Source organism: Pleurodeles waltl, chromosome 3_1, assembly GCF_031143425.1.
Source record: "Pleurodeles waltl isolate 20211129_DDA chromosome 3_1, aPleWal1.hap1.20221129, whole genome shotgun sequence".
Taxonomy (NCBI): Eukaryota; Metazoa; Chordata; class Amphibia; order Caudata; family Salamandridae; genus Pleurodeles; species Pleurodeles waltl.
The window spans coordinates 1,315,904,586-1,315,919,886 of NC_090440.1; the positions used below are offsets into that span (position 1 = coordinate 1,315,904,586).

At 42.8% G+C, this 15,301-nt stretch overlaps 1 protein-coding gene across 3 annotated transcripts in view; it reads left to right on the forward strand.

Moving 5' to 3' along the window:
* Nucleotides 1–15,301, forward strand: part of SEMA5B (semaphorin 5B) — a 715,815-nt gene that overhangs the window by 616,470 nt on the left and 84,044 nt on the right. For all 3 annotated transcript variants that reach the window (XM_069224666.1, XM_069224667.1, XM_069224668.1), the window contains 2 exons: nucleotides 3,493–3,610; nucleotides 9,490–9,671. In XM_069224666.1, the coding sequence (XP_069080767.1) occupies nucleotides 3,493–3,610; nucleotides 9,490–9,671 (300 nt within the window). The remainder of the gene's footprint in view (nucleotides 1–3,492; nucleotides 3,611–9,489; nucleotides 9,672–15,301) is intronic.

Below are 15,301 nucleotides of genomic sequence, written 5' to 3' on the forward strand. Positions count from 1 at the left end.
TGGCTAACTGATGTCTCATTCGTGACACAAATTTGACTGTCTTATTCACACCACGGCCCTGGTTAGCAGCTGACTCACACAGCACAGCCTGTGACAAGATGCTGTCTCGCACATGGAACCGCTCTGAGCTGGTGCGGGCGCAGACAGAGCACCGCTCTGAGGGTCGCGCACAGCTCGCAGCCCACTAGGTTGTGTTACAGGGCACAGTTGTGAGTGCTCTCCTGCAGGGTACACTGCTTAAGTATCTGTCTTTCACAGGAGATATTACGACTAGACTAGGGGTTTAGGAACCATGGGGAAAGGGGGGTATTAGGGATTATTCCCCCCAGATTTTGGAATGGCAGGACTCGGGAAACAATATCGCCCCAGATTTTGAAGTGGAAACTGAAGATTACCCAGTGGCAGACAAAACATGGCTCTGAAGCCCTGGTGCAACTCGCTGTCTCCTGGAGTGTATCCTAAGGAGCAAACCGTGGAAGCTGCAAGGCCATTTTGTTTTGCTATTTATTTAACTGCGGTCATTGAGGTGCTGATCCTCCTAAAATCTGTCTGCTTGTCGAGGTAGGCAGGCCAACAGAGTTAGGGGAGGGAGGACATACTGCTATGTGTTAATGTTTCTGCTGGCTCGGCTGTCTTGAGAAGAAGAATTATTTTAGGAGATTTTCAGCACAGGAGTCGAAGTGGAGCATGATTTCGCACAGGAATGTTCGGTCACTGTGCTTGATCTTCATTGCCTATGGACACATTCCAGAGAGAAAACCACCCTTTAAAATGTTAAGACTGCACACGAATACATGTGTGTGCATAGTATCCTTTTAATTTAAGGTGTGATAATATAGCCTTAGAGCCCACGGTAACGGGCAATACCAGCCATTAAAAGCCTGCTCCAGCGTTAAAGACCCGAGCCGAAGGCGAGGCCCTTTAACAAGGAGCTGGACTTTAACTGCAGATGTAACCCAGCCTTGAAGGGGGCTATAAGGCTATTATAACATTCTGCCACTAGAGTGAAGAATGTTCTAATAAATAAAACAAAGTCCTCATGGAGACCAAGGGAATTAAAATCCCCTCCGGTTAGGTGAGGTCTTTGTTCACAGCTGTGGCTGTGAACAAAGAACATTGGAATGTTGGGGCTTAAGGCTTTTACCAGCCAGTAAAAGCCCAGAGCACTCCTGTCTCCAATGGAGCTCCCAGCATTCCAATGTTCTTATGTAGCCTTAGAATCCACCGTAGCGGGCTCTACCGGCCATTAAAGGCCTGCTCCCGCGTTAAAGGCCCTTCAGCTCGGGCCTTTAACGCGGGAGCGGGCCTTTAATGGCCGGTAGAGCCCGCTACAGCGGGTTCTAAGGCTATTAGAACATTCTGCCACTCAGGGCAGAATGTTCTATTAAATAAAACAAATTCCTCACGAAGCCCGAGGGGATTAAAATCTCATCGGGCTCCGTGAGCCTTTGTTCACAGCTCATGCTGTGAACAAAGAGAACATTGGAATGTTGGCGCTCCGGGCTTTTACCAGCCAGTAAAAGCCCGGAGCACTCCATTGTTTCCAATGGAGCTGTCAACATTCCAATGTTCTAATTATATTTATTGACCCACATATACTAATTATAATTGAATAACAATAATTGATCAGCTGAACACAAAGCACTGACCTTTTACATTAAATGAAAGTGACAAGGATGTTACCCTACATTCTCTGAACTGAACAACGTGCAACCAGGAATCATGGGCTCAAATATCGGTTTCCCCACTCAGCCAAATGGTACGATCCATGGCCCATCTCTTTAATCCACTTTGTATGTTTTCCCCTAACCAACCAATTTGGGCACATATTGAAGTGAAAAATCTGCGCTATACAAAAACCTTACCTACATATGATTAATATAAAATAATATTGCTTCACATTTAATACCAATACAGTTATATAAGTAGAAAACATGACAAACTGACCCATTTTGTGTAACTCGTGCACAACATAAGGGGATGGGGCTTTACTTGAATGTTTATTCCTTAAAAAATATTACTTTGAATAAATAGCACTTCATTCAGTGATATAATCTGATCTACTTAACTGGCACACTGAAAAATATTGTCTTTTTCAATTTCATTTTAATGTCTTTAACAAATGTTATCATAATATTTGTTGCCTGATATACATCTTTTGATGGCTCCGCTCGAGCTTTGGTGCTTTGAGCGAAGTCAGACCCCTCCCTTGGGCTCTCCCAATAGCTGTCCCTGTCTTCCACACCACCCTCCTCCAGGAAACTTAGCATCTTCTACGCCCTTAGACTTCATGTAGTCTCAACAAGGGCACTGTTTTGATTGACGGTCATTTATACAAAGCACAGGTCTTACTGGATCCTGGCCCAATCAGGACTCCGCACCGAACAGGCACACGTAAGGGAGGTGAAAAATCGTAAACTCTGCGTCTCTCTCACCACACTTCACCCAGTGCTAAGCGCACTTCATCCACTGCTAAGCACTACATCCCATGGCCATCATGCACAACATGAAACACTTCCCACAGAGGTCAAAACAAAGAAAACACACTTCTAATGACACCCTACATGGCTTAGCATGATGGCATGTGCGTCAGCGCCTCACATTGGTGTAGTAAGCACAATGTAAATGTTGCATTACAGTGCCATAGAACTTGAAGCAGGACAGACTCTTCCAAGGCATGGTTAGTTATAAATAAAGAACATGAAAAGCTGACACATTTTGTGTAACTCGTGGCAACATCACAAGGTAATCTCTCCTAAAGAAAGCATTATCATGGAACCTTTTCCAAGGCACATTTATACAGCGATGCATTTTCTTTCAGGGCACTTCGTGACAACAAAAGCTGCCTCTTAAATAGCACAGATATGAACAGGTCTTGCCTCGGTGCTCCTCTTGTTTAGAGTGGCTGGCTGCAGTGGTATACTCAGAGAATTCTAGATCATGTGTGCCAAACACAGCATCTCCACCTGCAATCCACCTCCCTCCATTCACACGAGTCCACCCTTGCTGCAGAGAGACCACCTCTGCTCCCAAGAGACTACACATTCCAGAGACACCTGCCCTGCTCCCTTGAGTCCTCCCCCGCTCCGGAGAGACTTCCCTACCCTGTAGATAGCATCTAGTTTTAGGAGACGAAGACGCAATCTCAGGTTACCATCCGCTCCTCCATTTATTTGTCATTTAGTTCAGAGTCTGTTTAATGCGAATACTAGCTAGGCTGAAAACTGAGGCATTCTACTACTTGAGGCTGAATTTGTTACTACCCCCCAACCAATCCTATTTGTGAACCTTTCTGCTGAGTGGTCAGTAATCATAATTGAAATCAAGATCACATTTTCTGTATCCCTCCAACCCTCCTATCCCGAATCCTGCAACTTCAGAAAGACTTTGGTATCCTTCACTCTGCTGAAATATATTTCTGTGGCATATACAAACCTGGCCTGAAATTAATAGAAGTTAGCCAATCCAGTTAAAGACTTTTTTCTTCCACAGCATCTGCCTTGGATCCAGGGACCCATACTGTGGTTGGGATAGCAAGCAGAACCGGTGCACCACCCTTGAGGACAGCTCCAATATGAGCCTATGGACCCAGAATATCACTGACTGTCCGGTAAGTGAGCCTCATGTCTGCAGTTGTGTGGCATACCTGCGCTTACGCATGACAGTCCAGACCATCTGTGTGCTCCCATTGTACAGATATAGAAGAATATGGGATCTGTGAGTAAATGTATGGCATGTCCCTCCAGTTGAGTGGCTTGATGAGCATGAGTCCACAGGCTCAGACAGGGAACTAAAAGTGGTCCTGATGAATATGTTCAAAGCAGCCCACTCCTGCCCTGACCTCACTATCTTTTCATCCGTACATCCTGTCTATCTCTCTCCATCTCCCCTCTCTCTCACTTTATTCCCTCTGTTTCCTTCCATTCTTTCATTCACTTCTGTACCTCTTTCCCCTATCTTGCCCTCTTTCTTCTTATACCCCCCTTTTTGCTTGCTGCAATAAAACACACAAAGCTTGGACGTGGTTTGTTGGCACCAATTGTGATAAATTTTGTTGGAGCCCCCTCCCAAAGACCTCTCTCACAGATTACCTCACTACCAATTGTGCCCCTAATCACTCCTTAGCCCCTCTCTCACATTTATTTATTTTTTAGCTCTACCCATTCCACTGTAGACTGTAATAGCCTTTTACATCACAAACATATAGAGACTAGGAGTCATACAAGTGTGTAACTTAATGTACAGAAAATGCTACTTAAGATAATGAGGATTGTGAGGTGTAGGAGTCACATGCCATCCATACTGGAAGGCATATAATGTAAGAGTGCTTGGTCTGGAGAAATAACTAAGTTTTTATTAGGCTTAGTAAACAAAGGAAGGTGCCATGCTGTGTTGCATTAGAAGGAAAGAAGAGAGTACAACAGCACTGTATGTACTGATATATAGTGCTGTTGCGCTCTTCTCTAGTGCTGTCATACCTTAAGCTACCTTGCACCAATGCACACACTCTTGCACCATAATGAAAGGGTGTTTACATGATGTCAGGCTTAGGTAATATACTGGAAGGTTAACCTTCTAGCACAAACGTCTATTCTTTGACAACGTTTAACACTTTACTACTTTGTATGTGTGCTGTACAGTGCAACTCACATACAAAGATAGAAAGGATTGGAGTAAACCATTATTTACTCCAGCTTTCCATCTGCCTTGAGGAGGCATAATTTGTTAATGCCAGTTCCTTTCTACCAAAGTTAGCAGATAGAGATTAGCATCAAACTCCTTTGGCAAAATGCATGGGAACGTCCATGTGCCGCCCATGTTATGGCTTCTTAACCTAAAGAAACACCTAGTGCTACTTTCTACTATGTTAGGGCAAATATCCAAATAAAGTTAGGATTTGTGCTGGAAAGTAAACCCAAAACAACACATTGCACCAGGTATGCATAACTTTTGTTATGCAGATCAGGCACAAGGTTTTCTGCCCTATAAACACAACACAATGATTGGGGTGTCATAGTAACAAAATTGTATTGCTACCCAAAGAACCATGCTCAGGACATTTGGTGAAGGCCTTCGAACCACATGACATCACTTATAAACTGATGTTGTGTTTTTGATTTGGTGTCTGCCTGGTTGAATGCTTGATAAAAATCCAGTTAGAAATGGTTTCAACACAGTCCAATTGCGGCATAAGGAACTTTGGAAGTTGGCCTAAGATGCAACTTCAGTTTACAATTTTTAAAATCGTAAAGCTCTGCAATGTCAACAGGCCTGGCTTATAATTGAAAGTGCCTCTTCAGTCACTGATAAATGTCGATACTCAAGTCTACACACATGCACTTTGTCACTCATGTTTGCAATTGTGTGTCAATTCGTTTGCCCATTCATTCTTGCATTTACCCAGTTACTCATCTGCAATAAAACACGAACTCAACAAGCATGTGAAAGATGTATTAAAACAATAAAAGTAGAAAAAAGAAAATGTGGGCCTACAATACAAAAATAAAATTTAAGAGAGCAGCATTTGGCTGTCTTGCAGAGGCATTGTACACTCTGTATTGTTGTTGTAAAGTTCCAGAATAGCTACCATGGTATGAAGATATGTGTTGGTTATATTGAACCAGTAAAAACAATGATACACTAATCATAATACCATTCCTATACGGCCAATCAGTAAACCTCACACTGGGCGCCAATCTTTGAATGCTAAAATGTATAGTGTATCACTATTATACTGTTTCAAGGCTACAAACATAATGCATCTAAACATGGTGGACATCTTGGGACAGTAACAAAAATATACACTAATGGCAATACCTTTCCAAGATGGCCCCCAATTTAGAATAGTGGCCTTACAAGATGCAGCACACTGCACATGAAATGAGCGGCAAGTGAGCAGCCCGGTAGTGCTGTCTGAGGGAGATGCAGGACACTTGAAAAAAAAGAAGGAAATAAATAAAAGGGAACCAAAAGAGAAATAAAACATAAAGAAGTGCCACCAGCCCAGACCCTGAATCATATTTATTTTCAGGTGACTGTGCATATGCGATAAGGCAAATGCTGTTACTCACAGCACAATGGAGCCAGTGGCAGAAATAAGCTAACCGGATGGGTAAATCACCACAACCCTTGCCTACTACAATAATCTGTGAGAATAAGTGCAGTGCAATACCAGTCAGCTGCTTTTAACTGTAATAACAAACCACCCTTAAAAGCATATTGGCTTTAATATATGATAAAGAAGTCAGACCTACTGCTTTTGTTGTAAATGTTCATGACAAAAATATCTATGAAAGACCTATGGTGTTTGATAGAACGTTTTTCCAATTACCCTATCAGGTCTATAACCTAAATCAATGGATTGTCATAATAACCATTTCAGGCTTACAGTTTTCCACATAAGCTTCCACATAAGGCAACTATCAGTATTCAGTCATGAATTTACAGATGTACATATTATAATTGGCAAAACAATATACAACTCTTCGTAAAGCTGCATGACAAAGATTCTCAAAGCGTATATGCCAAAATCCTTGCCTACTATGAAAATCTGTGAGAGGTCTTGTAAAAAAAATATACAGGTCTACATGCTTTAAGATAGTGCAATGACAATCTGCCCTTAAAGACTTTTTGGCTTTAACATATGCGTTTCACTATAAATAAGTCAGGACCATTGCCTTTGTTGTAACTTTTCTTAATAATGAAATCAGTTCCATAGCCCTGATCAAGAAGTTGTCATCATTAACAACTCAGCCAGCATTGTTGAGCATAAGCTTTCTATACAATGCAAAAAGTGTAATATAAGCACTCTTTTGTCTGCACTCTTTTTCAGCAGTAGCACACAGCTTCTGCCCAGTGAACATCTGTATTCAAGGAAATAATCATGTGGATGGCGCAAACACCCCTCTGCCGGTAGTGTCCCTTAAAGCTCTTTTTTGTAAATCACTTAAGGCCTTGTGACAGCTGGGCTGTTAAATTGGGCCTAAAAATCCAGCTCTGTCTAATCCACAAAAGTGAGCTAATTGTTCACCATAGTCACCATATTAAGTGCCATGCCAGAGACTAGTCCAAGTAGGCACAATTTTCAATTAGTTAACTGGTATTTTCAGTAGGGATCACTGCTTGCAAATTTATTGCTGTAAAGGATACCTTTAGGGATTGCTGTCTTGACTCTGAGACTTGAGCTGGCCTGTCAGATCACTTATCCTCACACAGCTTGTTTCATTAGTTTTCAACTGTTTCTGTACTGAAGCCCTGACCAGTTCTTAACTTATGCTTCCCTTTAGCATTGGCATTGTGTTGTTGCTATGAGCATGACATGATTTCTTTTATGCCACCAGTCATTGAAACAACTATTGCACTTTTGAATTCCCCTAGTCCTCTTTGTGGCGCTGGATTTTGCCACCTCCACCAATTTATTGCTTGTGGAACATAGGCTTCCTGAGTGTGAAGTACGTCATCTGGTGTAGTGCTTTTGTTTGCTGATAAGTACATTAGTCTAATGGCTGCCCTTTGGACAATATTGTCCCCTGCAGAATATATGTAGCTATTTCAAGAAGGTTCGGTGTACGTGCTGCAGAGAAATTTAGTGCTCCTAAAAAGAGTCTCCAATTGCTCGTTTGCTTCTAGATCACAGTATCTATTATGTTAGCAGTAATTTTATTTTTTCATTGCTTTTTAGGTCTTGCCTTTAAGACCACTTTAGTCACCTCTCTAACCTATTGTTTTTCCATATATTCGTACATACATAGTGGCTTTGGGGTAGCAGGCTTCATCCATTGTTCTGTTAAATTGCCACTCTCATTTTGGTTCTGACCACCACACAACCACACATTACACCATGGGACAGTGGGTCAGCCCACTTGGCACATTGGCTCCTTCCACTTGGAGTCATTGAACAAAATCTGTGTTGTGTTCATGTACATAGAGAAATAGTTCCTTTCCTTTCCTTTCAGTGACACATACGGTTCAAAGAGTGTTGTACTTTCTTTTTCATATTAAATGTAAATACTCACTCTTTATTTTTCCTGAACTTTGTGTGCCCAGTTAAATAATAGTAAAATACATGGTGCGAATGAAAGGCTTATTGTTTAAACAATATCGCTATCAAAATGGGGAAATCGATATTTTTTTTATTTTTAAAATCTTGATTGTAAGCATTTGAAAGCTATGTTTAGGTGACTGCATGTTTTCCTTTTTGGCTTGGGGTTAGAGAAGACCTTTTGGTTTTGCTAAAATTATATATATAATAATACACTTATTCAAGCTTTCAGCCAGCCATCTTCAGCCATTGGTTCTGTTGTTTTGTTATTAATATTTTTCTTCCAGCCACTACAGCATATATCATAGTGTAGAGGGTTAGCCCATTTCAGCCATTAGATTCATTCACTGTGAATGATGACATTCTCCTCCTTCTCAAGGACACAAAGTAGATACCTTCATTGCCAAGGACTTTTATGACAATGTGTTCTTTTTTAGACCAAAAAACGATTTTGCTTTTAGCTAATGCTTTTTTATATAGGACAGCGAACAACAGCAATACATTTTTACAAATACAAAGACAAAGCACATAGACTGACAGTGGACACCATGCTTATTGGCTTTGCCAATGCTTTTTTGGTGGCAAATGAGTGCAGTAACACGTTTTAAATTGGACCTGCCTTCCTTCAATTTTCCTAAGTCATTTAGACCTAATGTGAGCACCGGATCACTCACTTTAGTCCTTCCCTGTGGCCGGCCAGTTAGCAATGAAGCACCCCAGAAGAGGGTTGATGCATTTCTTTGTGATATCAAATTGTTGAATTTTTGTTTATGATTTTGCCACTGCCACCACAACAGTTAGTCTGAGCAAAGAGGGGGTAGTATCAGGTTTGCAGTCTTAAAAGAAGAAACGCATCCTGTTTTTCCCAGTAATGAGCGTTGCCATTCTATGAAACCATTGGTGAAACTGAGTTAACAGAAAATAAAAATCTCGAGGTGGCAGTTGAAAGGTCGGCGTCTGACTTGTCAAAGGTAACTTGATGAGACACTCTTTCACAAAGTGTATCTGCCATTTGCAGTACTCCATGGGAAGTGACAGTGTCTACAATGTCAAGATGGAAATAGTAAAAGGTCACAATATATTCCTTCTTTTTATTAGGATCACAGGATTAGATTAGGATAGGAACATGACGGGTTGTCATTCTCTCTCCAGCACAGATTCAGCGAATGCAAGAAAGTCAATGTACAGTCTTTACAGAGTCTTAAAGGTCATTGCCTCCAATGTTTTAAAAATTCAGAGGTTCCAAATTATTTGGGAAAATCATTATTAAAATATTATCTCCTCTTAGACATTAGAACATGGCACAACAGGAAAAAATGTCTGAAAATGTCCTCCCAAATGCTAGCAGAAAAACTTGGTGTATCAGATTCTGTGTGTCACTGTCTTAAAACTCCTAAACTGTCTATCAAAGTCAGAAGGTCCTAATGATGGTATTTTGTTTTAATTAGGTAAGAAACCTGACAACAGATGGAGGTTTTGGGCCATGGTCTCCGTGGCAACCCTGCGAGCATTCCGATGGTGCCAGTACCGGTTCGTGTATGTGTCGCTCAAGGTCTTGCGACAGCCCAATTCCGCGCTGTGGAGGCCGTGCTTGTGAGGGATCCCGAATCGAGATTGCAAATTGCTCCAGGTAAGTTTGCCTTTAGATGTTGTCTTATGCGTTTTGAAGTTGATCTAATTTGGAGAACGCTTAGAACCCAATTGGTCTTTCAACACTCAACACGTTTTTCTGCATATTGATGAGTGTGCCGTCCCTGTGTTGTGCACATCATTCACTAGCAAGAATCACGTTTTATTAGAAAACAATAGCAGACTGTCATAAAAACAATATATAAATCAACCTAGCATGAGTGAACACAGCACAGAAAATGCAACAATTTATTCCCTCTTGCTGACCATGAAGGCTTAATGGGGGAATGTTCTGTGCTTTTTTAACTTGTAGGAAGGGTAGGAGTAATGCGCCTTAGAAACTGTTAATGGCTCCCAGGCATTGATGCAGAAAGAAAGGAACAGGGTGGTTCACCAGGTTTGCAGGAGTTAAGCAACCCTTAATTACCATTTCTAAAGCTCCTTAGGTCAGTTGCAGTCAGATTTAATTACCATTTGGTGGTCCTTTGAAGCCCTTTGTAAAATGATCAGGTGATTTCAATCCAGTTTCCCTGGTGCATGTGAATTTTACAAACTAAACCTCACCCCATCAGAACTCTTGATTCTTTCAATAAGAGCTTTAAATCCCTTTTACTTGAAAGATATTTAATGAACTGACAAGCCTTTATCACTGAACACCTCCAGTGTGTTGAACTGATCTCTCCCTCTTTCTCTCCCTCTAACACTTGTAAATATTCTCCCACATTGTATTTATCCATTAAACCGTTCCCACTGTAACCTGTAATGACCTTGTATGCTGTACAGCACTTCTGACCCTTGTGCCATTTACAGTGGCAGCTGCCACTGAACGTGGGCGGCGGGGCGGGGGGATAAAAAAAAAGAATTAGAAAATATTTGAAAAAACACCTCTTTCTTCTGGAGACGCGTTTGCGTCTCCTCCGGCCTCTTCCTAGCAGCACACAAGCTCCCAGCAAATCACAACGCTGCTGTCACCAGCATGACAGCAGTGTTGTGATTGGTGTGAGTGCCCTGCTTCGACACTCACAGTGGGAGTGAAAGCCCATGCACATTCTTCTACCGGCTGTTCAATACAGCTGGGTGGAGAAATGCAAAGTGCGCATGTCTGTTTGGCTGGCAGAACAAGGCTTGCCGGTCAAACAGGCACGTGCACTTATTTGTGTACATAAAACTCCCCCTCCAGCCCCACCCTGCCCCAACCCGGTTCCCAGGAAAAATAAAATAATAGCACTTCGTTATTATCATTTTATTTTTCTTTCTCCTGCTGCTTGAAAGCAGCAGGGCGACGCTCCTCCGCCATAGTGGAGGAGCTGCCCCTGGTCATTTACGCGCTTCATAAAACTCAATAATCAAACAAATAAAACACGCTGATGTCATGGCTGATTGTTTCAGAAAGAGTGAGAATCTAGTGGGCATGAAGACTGAATTTCGGTCTCACTGGCAGTACTAGCGGCATGCACAGATTTAGGGGTTATCCGACTTTGGTGCTCCTATTTACATATTTCGTTAGCACTAAAATCAAGGCGTTTCTATAAGTGAGCAGTGGAACGTTTGTAAACGTGGCATGGGCCTTGATTCGCAACACACAGGCATCATCAACAGAGTTTCTGATATACAGACACCCTGAACCGGTTCTTGTTTATGAACGCATTATTAGCAGAGGTTTGTACCAGCAAATGAGTAAATGGACAGGTATCTGCAATAACAAATTGCAAAAATATTGTAGAAAAGTTATGTATTAGACAAACATAATCAAGAGGGGTTATACAAGACAAGCATTGGTAACAGGAGCCGTGGTAAACAGACGCCCTGAACAGGGGCTGTGGCAGGCATGAATCATAAACAGGGACTTTATAACCCATTCACCGTTAACAGTATTCTAAAAGGCAGGCAGCCTTAACATGGTTTGGTAACCTGATTTCCCAAGAGCGACAGTCACACAGCAATTATCTGGAATTAAACCCGGCAGCCGCCAGTAGTAATTCAGCAGAGCCGGCTTTTGCCATGGCCGAGCAGGGCCCAGCCCCAGGGCACCAATCAGAGGGGCGAAAAGAATGTCTGAATAAAGGTCCTACCTTGGCTCCAGTGATTATGTTCAAAGTGCTTTTAATCGAGTTTAATGTGCTGTAGGTGCTGTTTTTAGCACTCTATCAGCCATACCTTGCCCTCCTATCTACCTCTCCCCACCCCTCTTCCAAACAAACAACTTAGAACCAGTCTACGTTATGGGTGATTCAGGTGAGCTAGGGAAGCTGTAGAGATGTAATTTCAGAGACAAGTGTCTGACTTGATGTAGCCAGTCAAGGTCCGGGCATGTGGAAAGCAGCGGCGGTCGCTGCAAAACTCAAGGGTGGTGGGGTGGCGATGGGGATGAGGGAAATAAATAATAATTTAAAAAAAATACTGTTCCTGCGCTGCCTCCTTGCTCTTCCTCTGGTGCCCCAGCATTCCCTGGGACACCAGCACAGGCTCCCCAGCAATCTTGACACTGCTCTCATGCTAAACCTAGCATGAGAGTAGTGTCAAGATTGCTCTGAGCAGCTTGGTCTGCTGCTCAGACAGTGCACTGGAGCCTGTGAAGTTTCTCCAACCCGGCTGTCTGACACAGCCGAGTTCGGGAAACCGAAGTGCTTCTCAGGCCAGCCAAACACACATGCGCACTTAGTGCACAGACTCCACTCACCCTCTCCTGTGGCCCAGCCCCGCCCTGCAAATGCTGCTGGCTGAGCCAGTAGCTATAAAATAAAATGATAATGAAATATCATTTTATTTTACAGCTGCTGGCTTAAGAGCCAGGGGGCGTCGCAATCTGCCATTGCGGAGGAGCTGCTTCTGGTGAAAAGGGACGGCTGCCTCATGTGTGTTTCAGTCACCGGCAGTAGCGAGGACAACACATTCCTTTCCAAACAGGGTGCTGTTGAAACAAGGGCCAGCCCTGAATTCAGTGGTTTGTGTTCTTCTCTGACCTGTTATATTTTTTTTGTGGTTTTAAAAATTCCACTTTCACCTCCTTTTCAGCCACCCCCTTCATCTTGTCACCTCTATGACAGCCTGACATAACTTCAGCCTGTAACACCAGCACCTTGACCTGCTTCAGGGGTTCAAGGCTTGATGCTGTAGTGTGGCCATCAAGCTCTACTTTTTCAGTGTGAAGGGGGCACTGCTGGTGGCGTAAGAGGACAACAAAGCTGAAGCCATTAGAGCAGGAGCCCAGCTCAGGAGTGGCTTGTTAAGGAAATATTGCACAAGAGGGGACTAAAATGTGAGGGAGGACAAAAGAGGGACACTGGCAGGAGCGGCTTGCAGTGCTTTCTAGGGGTGGGCGGGGAGGCGCGTGGGGGGAGAGAGAAACTAATGGGAAAAAAGCCACTTACCTGGATCGTCGTCGTCGTCATCGTCATCACTGCCGCCACCAATGCGCCGCTCCTTTGGCACCTCTGCTGCAGGCACAGGCTCCCAGCCTGTCCTAGGGCCAATCCTGATGCTGCTTAGAGCAGCATTAGGACTGTCTGGGAGTGCCCAGTCAGGGCGCTCCCAGGCAGACTGGGAGGCTGCGCCTAATCTCTCCAGCCCGGCAACACAGTACCAGGCTGGAGAGAGCCCTGTGCACATGTGTTTTTGGCCGGCCCGAGACAGGTGGCCAAACACACATGCGCATTGAGGGGAGTGCACAGTGCACTCCCATCAGTGCTCATCACAGCCTGTGGCCCCGCCCCTTTTACTACAGAACGATAATAAACACAGTTTATTATCGTCTTGTAGTAAAAGGTTTGCAGCTGCTGCTGCTGGCAGGAGGCAACTCTCCTCCGCCTAGCGGAGGAGCCGTGCCTGGACACTGGTGGGGCACTTTGATTTACTGGCTTTCTTTGATTTACTGGCTTTGTAGTGTGTATAGGTTTTGTGTTTATAGGTTTAGAGGTGGTTTGGGGCCCGGTACCTCTGGCAGTCCCAATCTTTGGTTTGCCTTACATATAAATAAATTTCATTTGTCCAATTAGTCGTAATGATTTTCATTTTTGATCCATTGTTGGCCACTGTGTGATGTGAATGAAATTCTCTTTACTGCTGTATCTGAAGCCAAGTTCTAATTTAGAGATGCATGAAATAAAGGCGAGGGGTTCCTTAGTAAAGGGAACAGCAAATGGCAGAAGAATGAAGAATATAAAAACCACAACACCATGCCCGCACCCCTACTTCCAGCTCCTGTGTCTTCGCACCAAATATATCATAGTACACCGACTTCAGGGTTTTCAGTTAACCAAACCAAGAAATAATCTGGTGACCCCAAGCATTGGGCATGTTTGGGTTATGGCTTAAATGTATGCCACTGATAAATCTGGTTAAGTACCTGCATAAGATGGATTGTCTGTCTGTGTTTGATGCAGATGTTGAGTCTGAGTCGGGAATGGAGGTGGGAGGAGAGGAAAAAGAGACAAGTAGTTAATAAAGGTATTGGTAGTATGACATGAACGTAGTCAATAAGAGTCACTCCAAGACACAATGTAGATTCCATCCAGCATTACCAGGTTAAGTGAAAAATGTGTTTGGGAAACTCATTTACTTAGAGTTATTTTGAAGATCATGTAGTTTGTGTTCTGAAGGATATGTTTGGCTATGTTGAGTGTTCCAGAGGCCGTGATGTGCGGCTCCAACAGATGTACCCTCCCCAATTAATTTCCTTCTTAAAATCCAGTAGAGGGGTAGTCTCTGTTTGGTCCGAGGTACTTGTGGATTTGATACATTTGTGTAGTATTTACACTCAAGAAATGCAATATCCTGTTAGGGAGTAAGAGTTAGGGTGTAAGTACCCATTATTGGACCTCTGAAGTTTTGGGACAACCGAGAATTTGCATTGTTGACCACTGGTGTAAATTATTTGATTTGAGGCGCTATTATTACAGTAGAAAAGCACCATTTTTTTAATTTATGTATATTAATATTTTGTAATACATTGAGCTGTCACTCGAGGCTTTGTTTTTATGCTGATTGTTCCTGAATCGAGAGCAGCAGATGACAAGAACTGGAGAGAGGAACATGCACAGAACAATTTCAGTGGAACTGTGTTCAAGACTGATTGTTATTTTGATTCTGAGAATGCTCGCAATATGGGAATTTGAGTTCTAATATTGTAAAAATGTGTCTTGCATCAAACCACAGTATGGAGGGCTTCATCCAGCACAATGTTTTACATTTTTCTCAGATTGCATTGGAATGTATTAGGGTTTATATCAACGATTTCCATGTCTCTATTTTAATTTTCTTTGATTGTTACCATTATACCTATGTTTTTATTTATTTATTATTTGTATCAAGCCTAGATCTGGGCTTTGGAAGCCAAATGGCTCTCTACAGTTGAGGTGGACAGTGGTTAGGTCATTACTGGAATGTATTTAAAGGTACAGCCCAACAGTGCATCTTGCATATATAATTTACAATTTTCCAAATTAGCTAATGGGAGGTATATGCTGGCGGGCAAATAAACGAAACAAAGTGGACACAGAAATTGATCATCCAGTTTACCGGTAGATACAAGCACAGGCGACCTGTGTTTAGCATTTGGTTATAGATGTAAACTACAGTGTTTATCGCTTTTGATTCTAGGTGGTATTCTGAGCTATCAGACCTCCCCCTTAG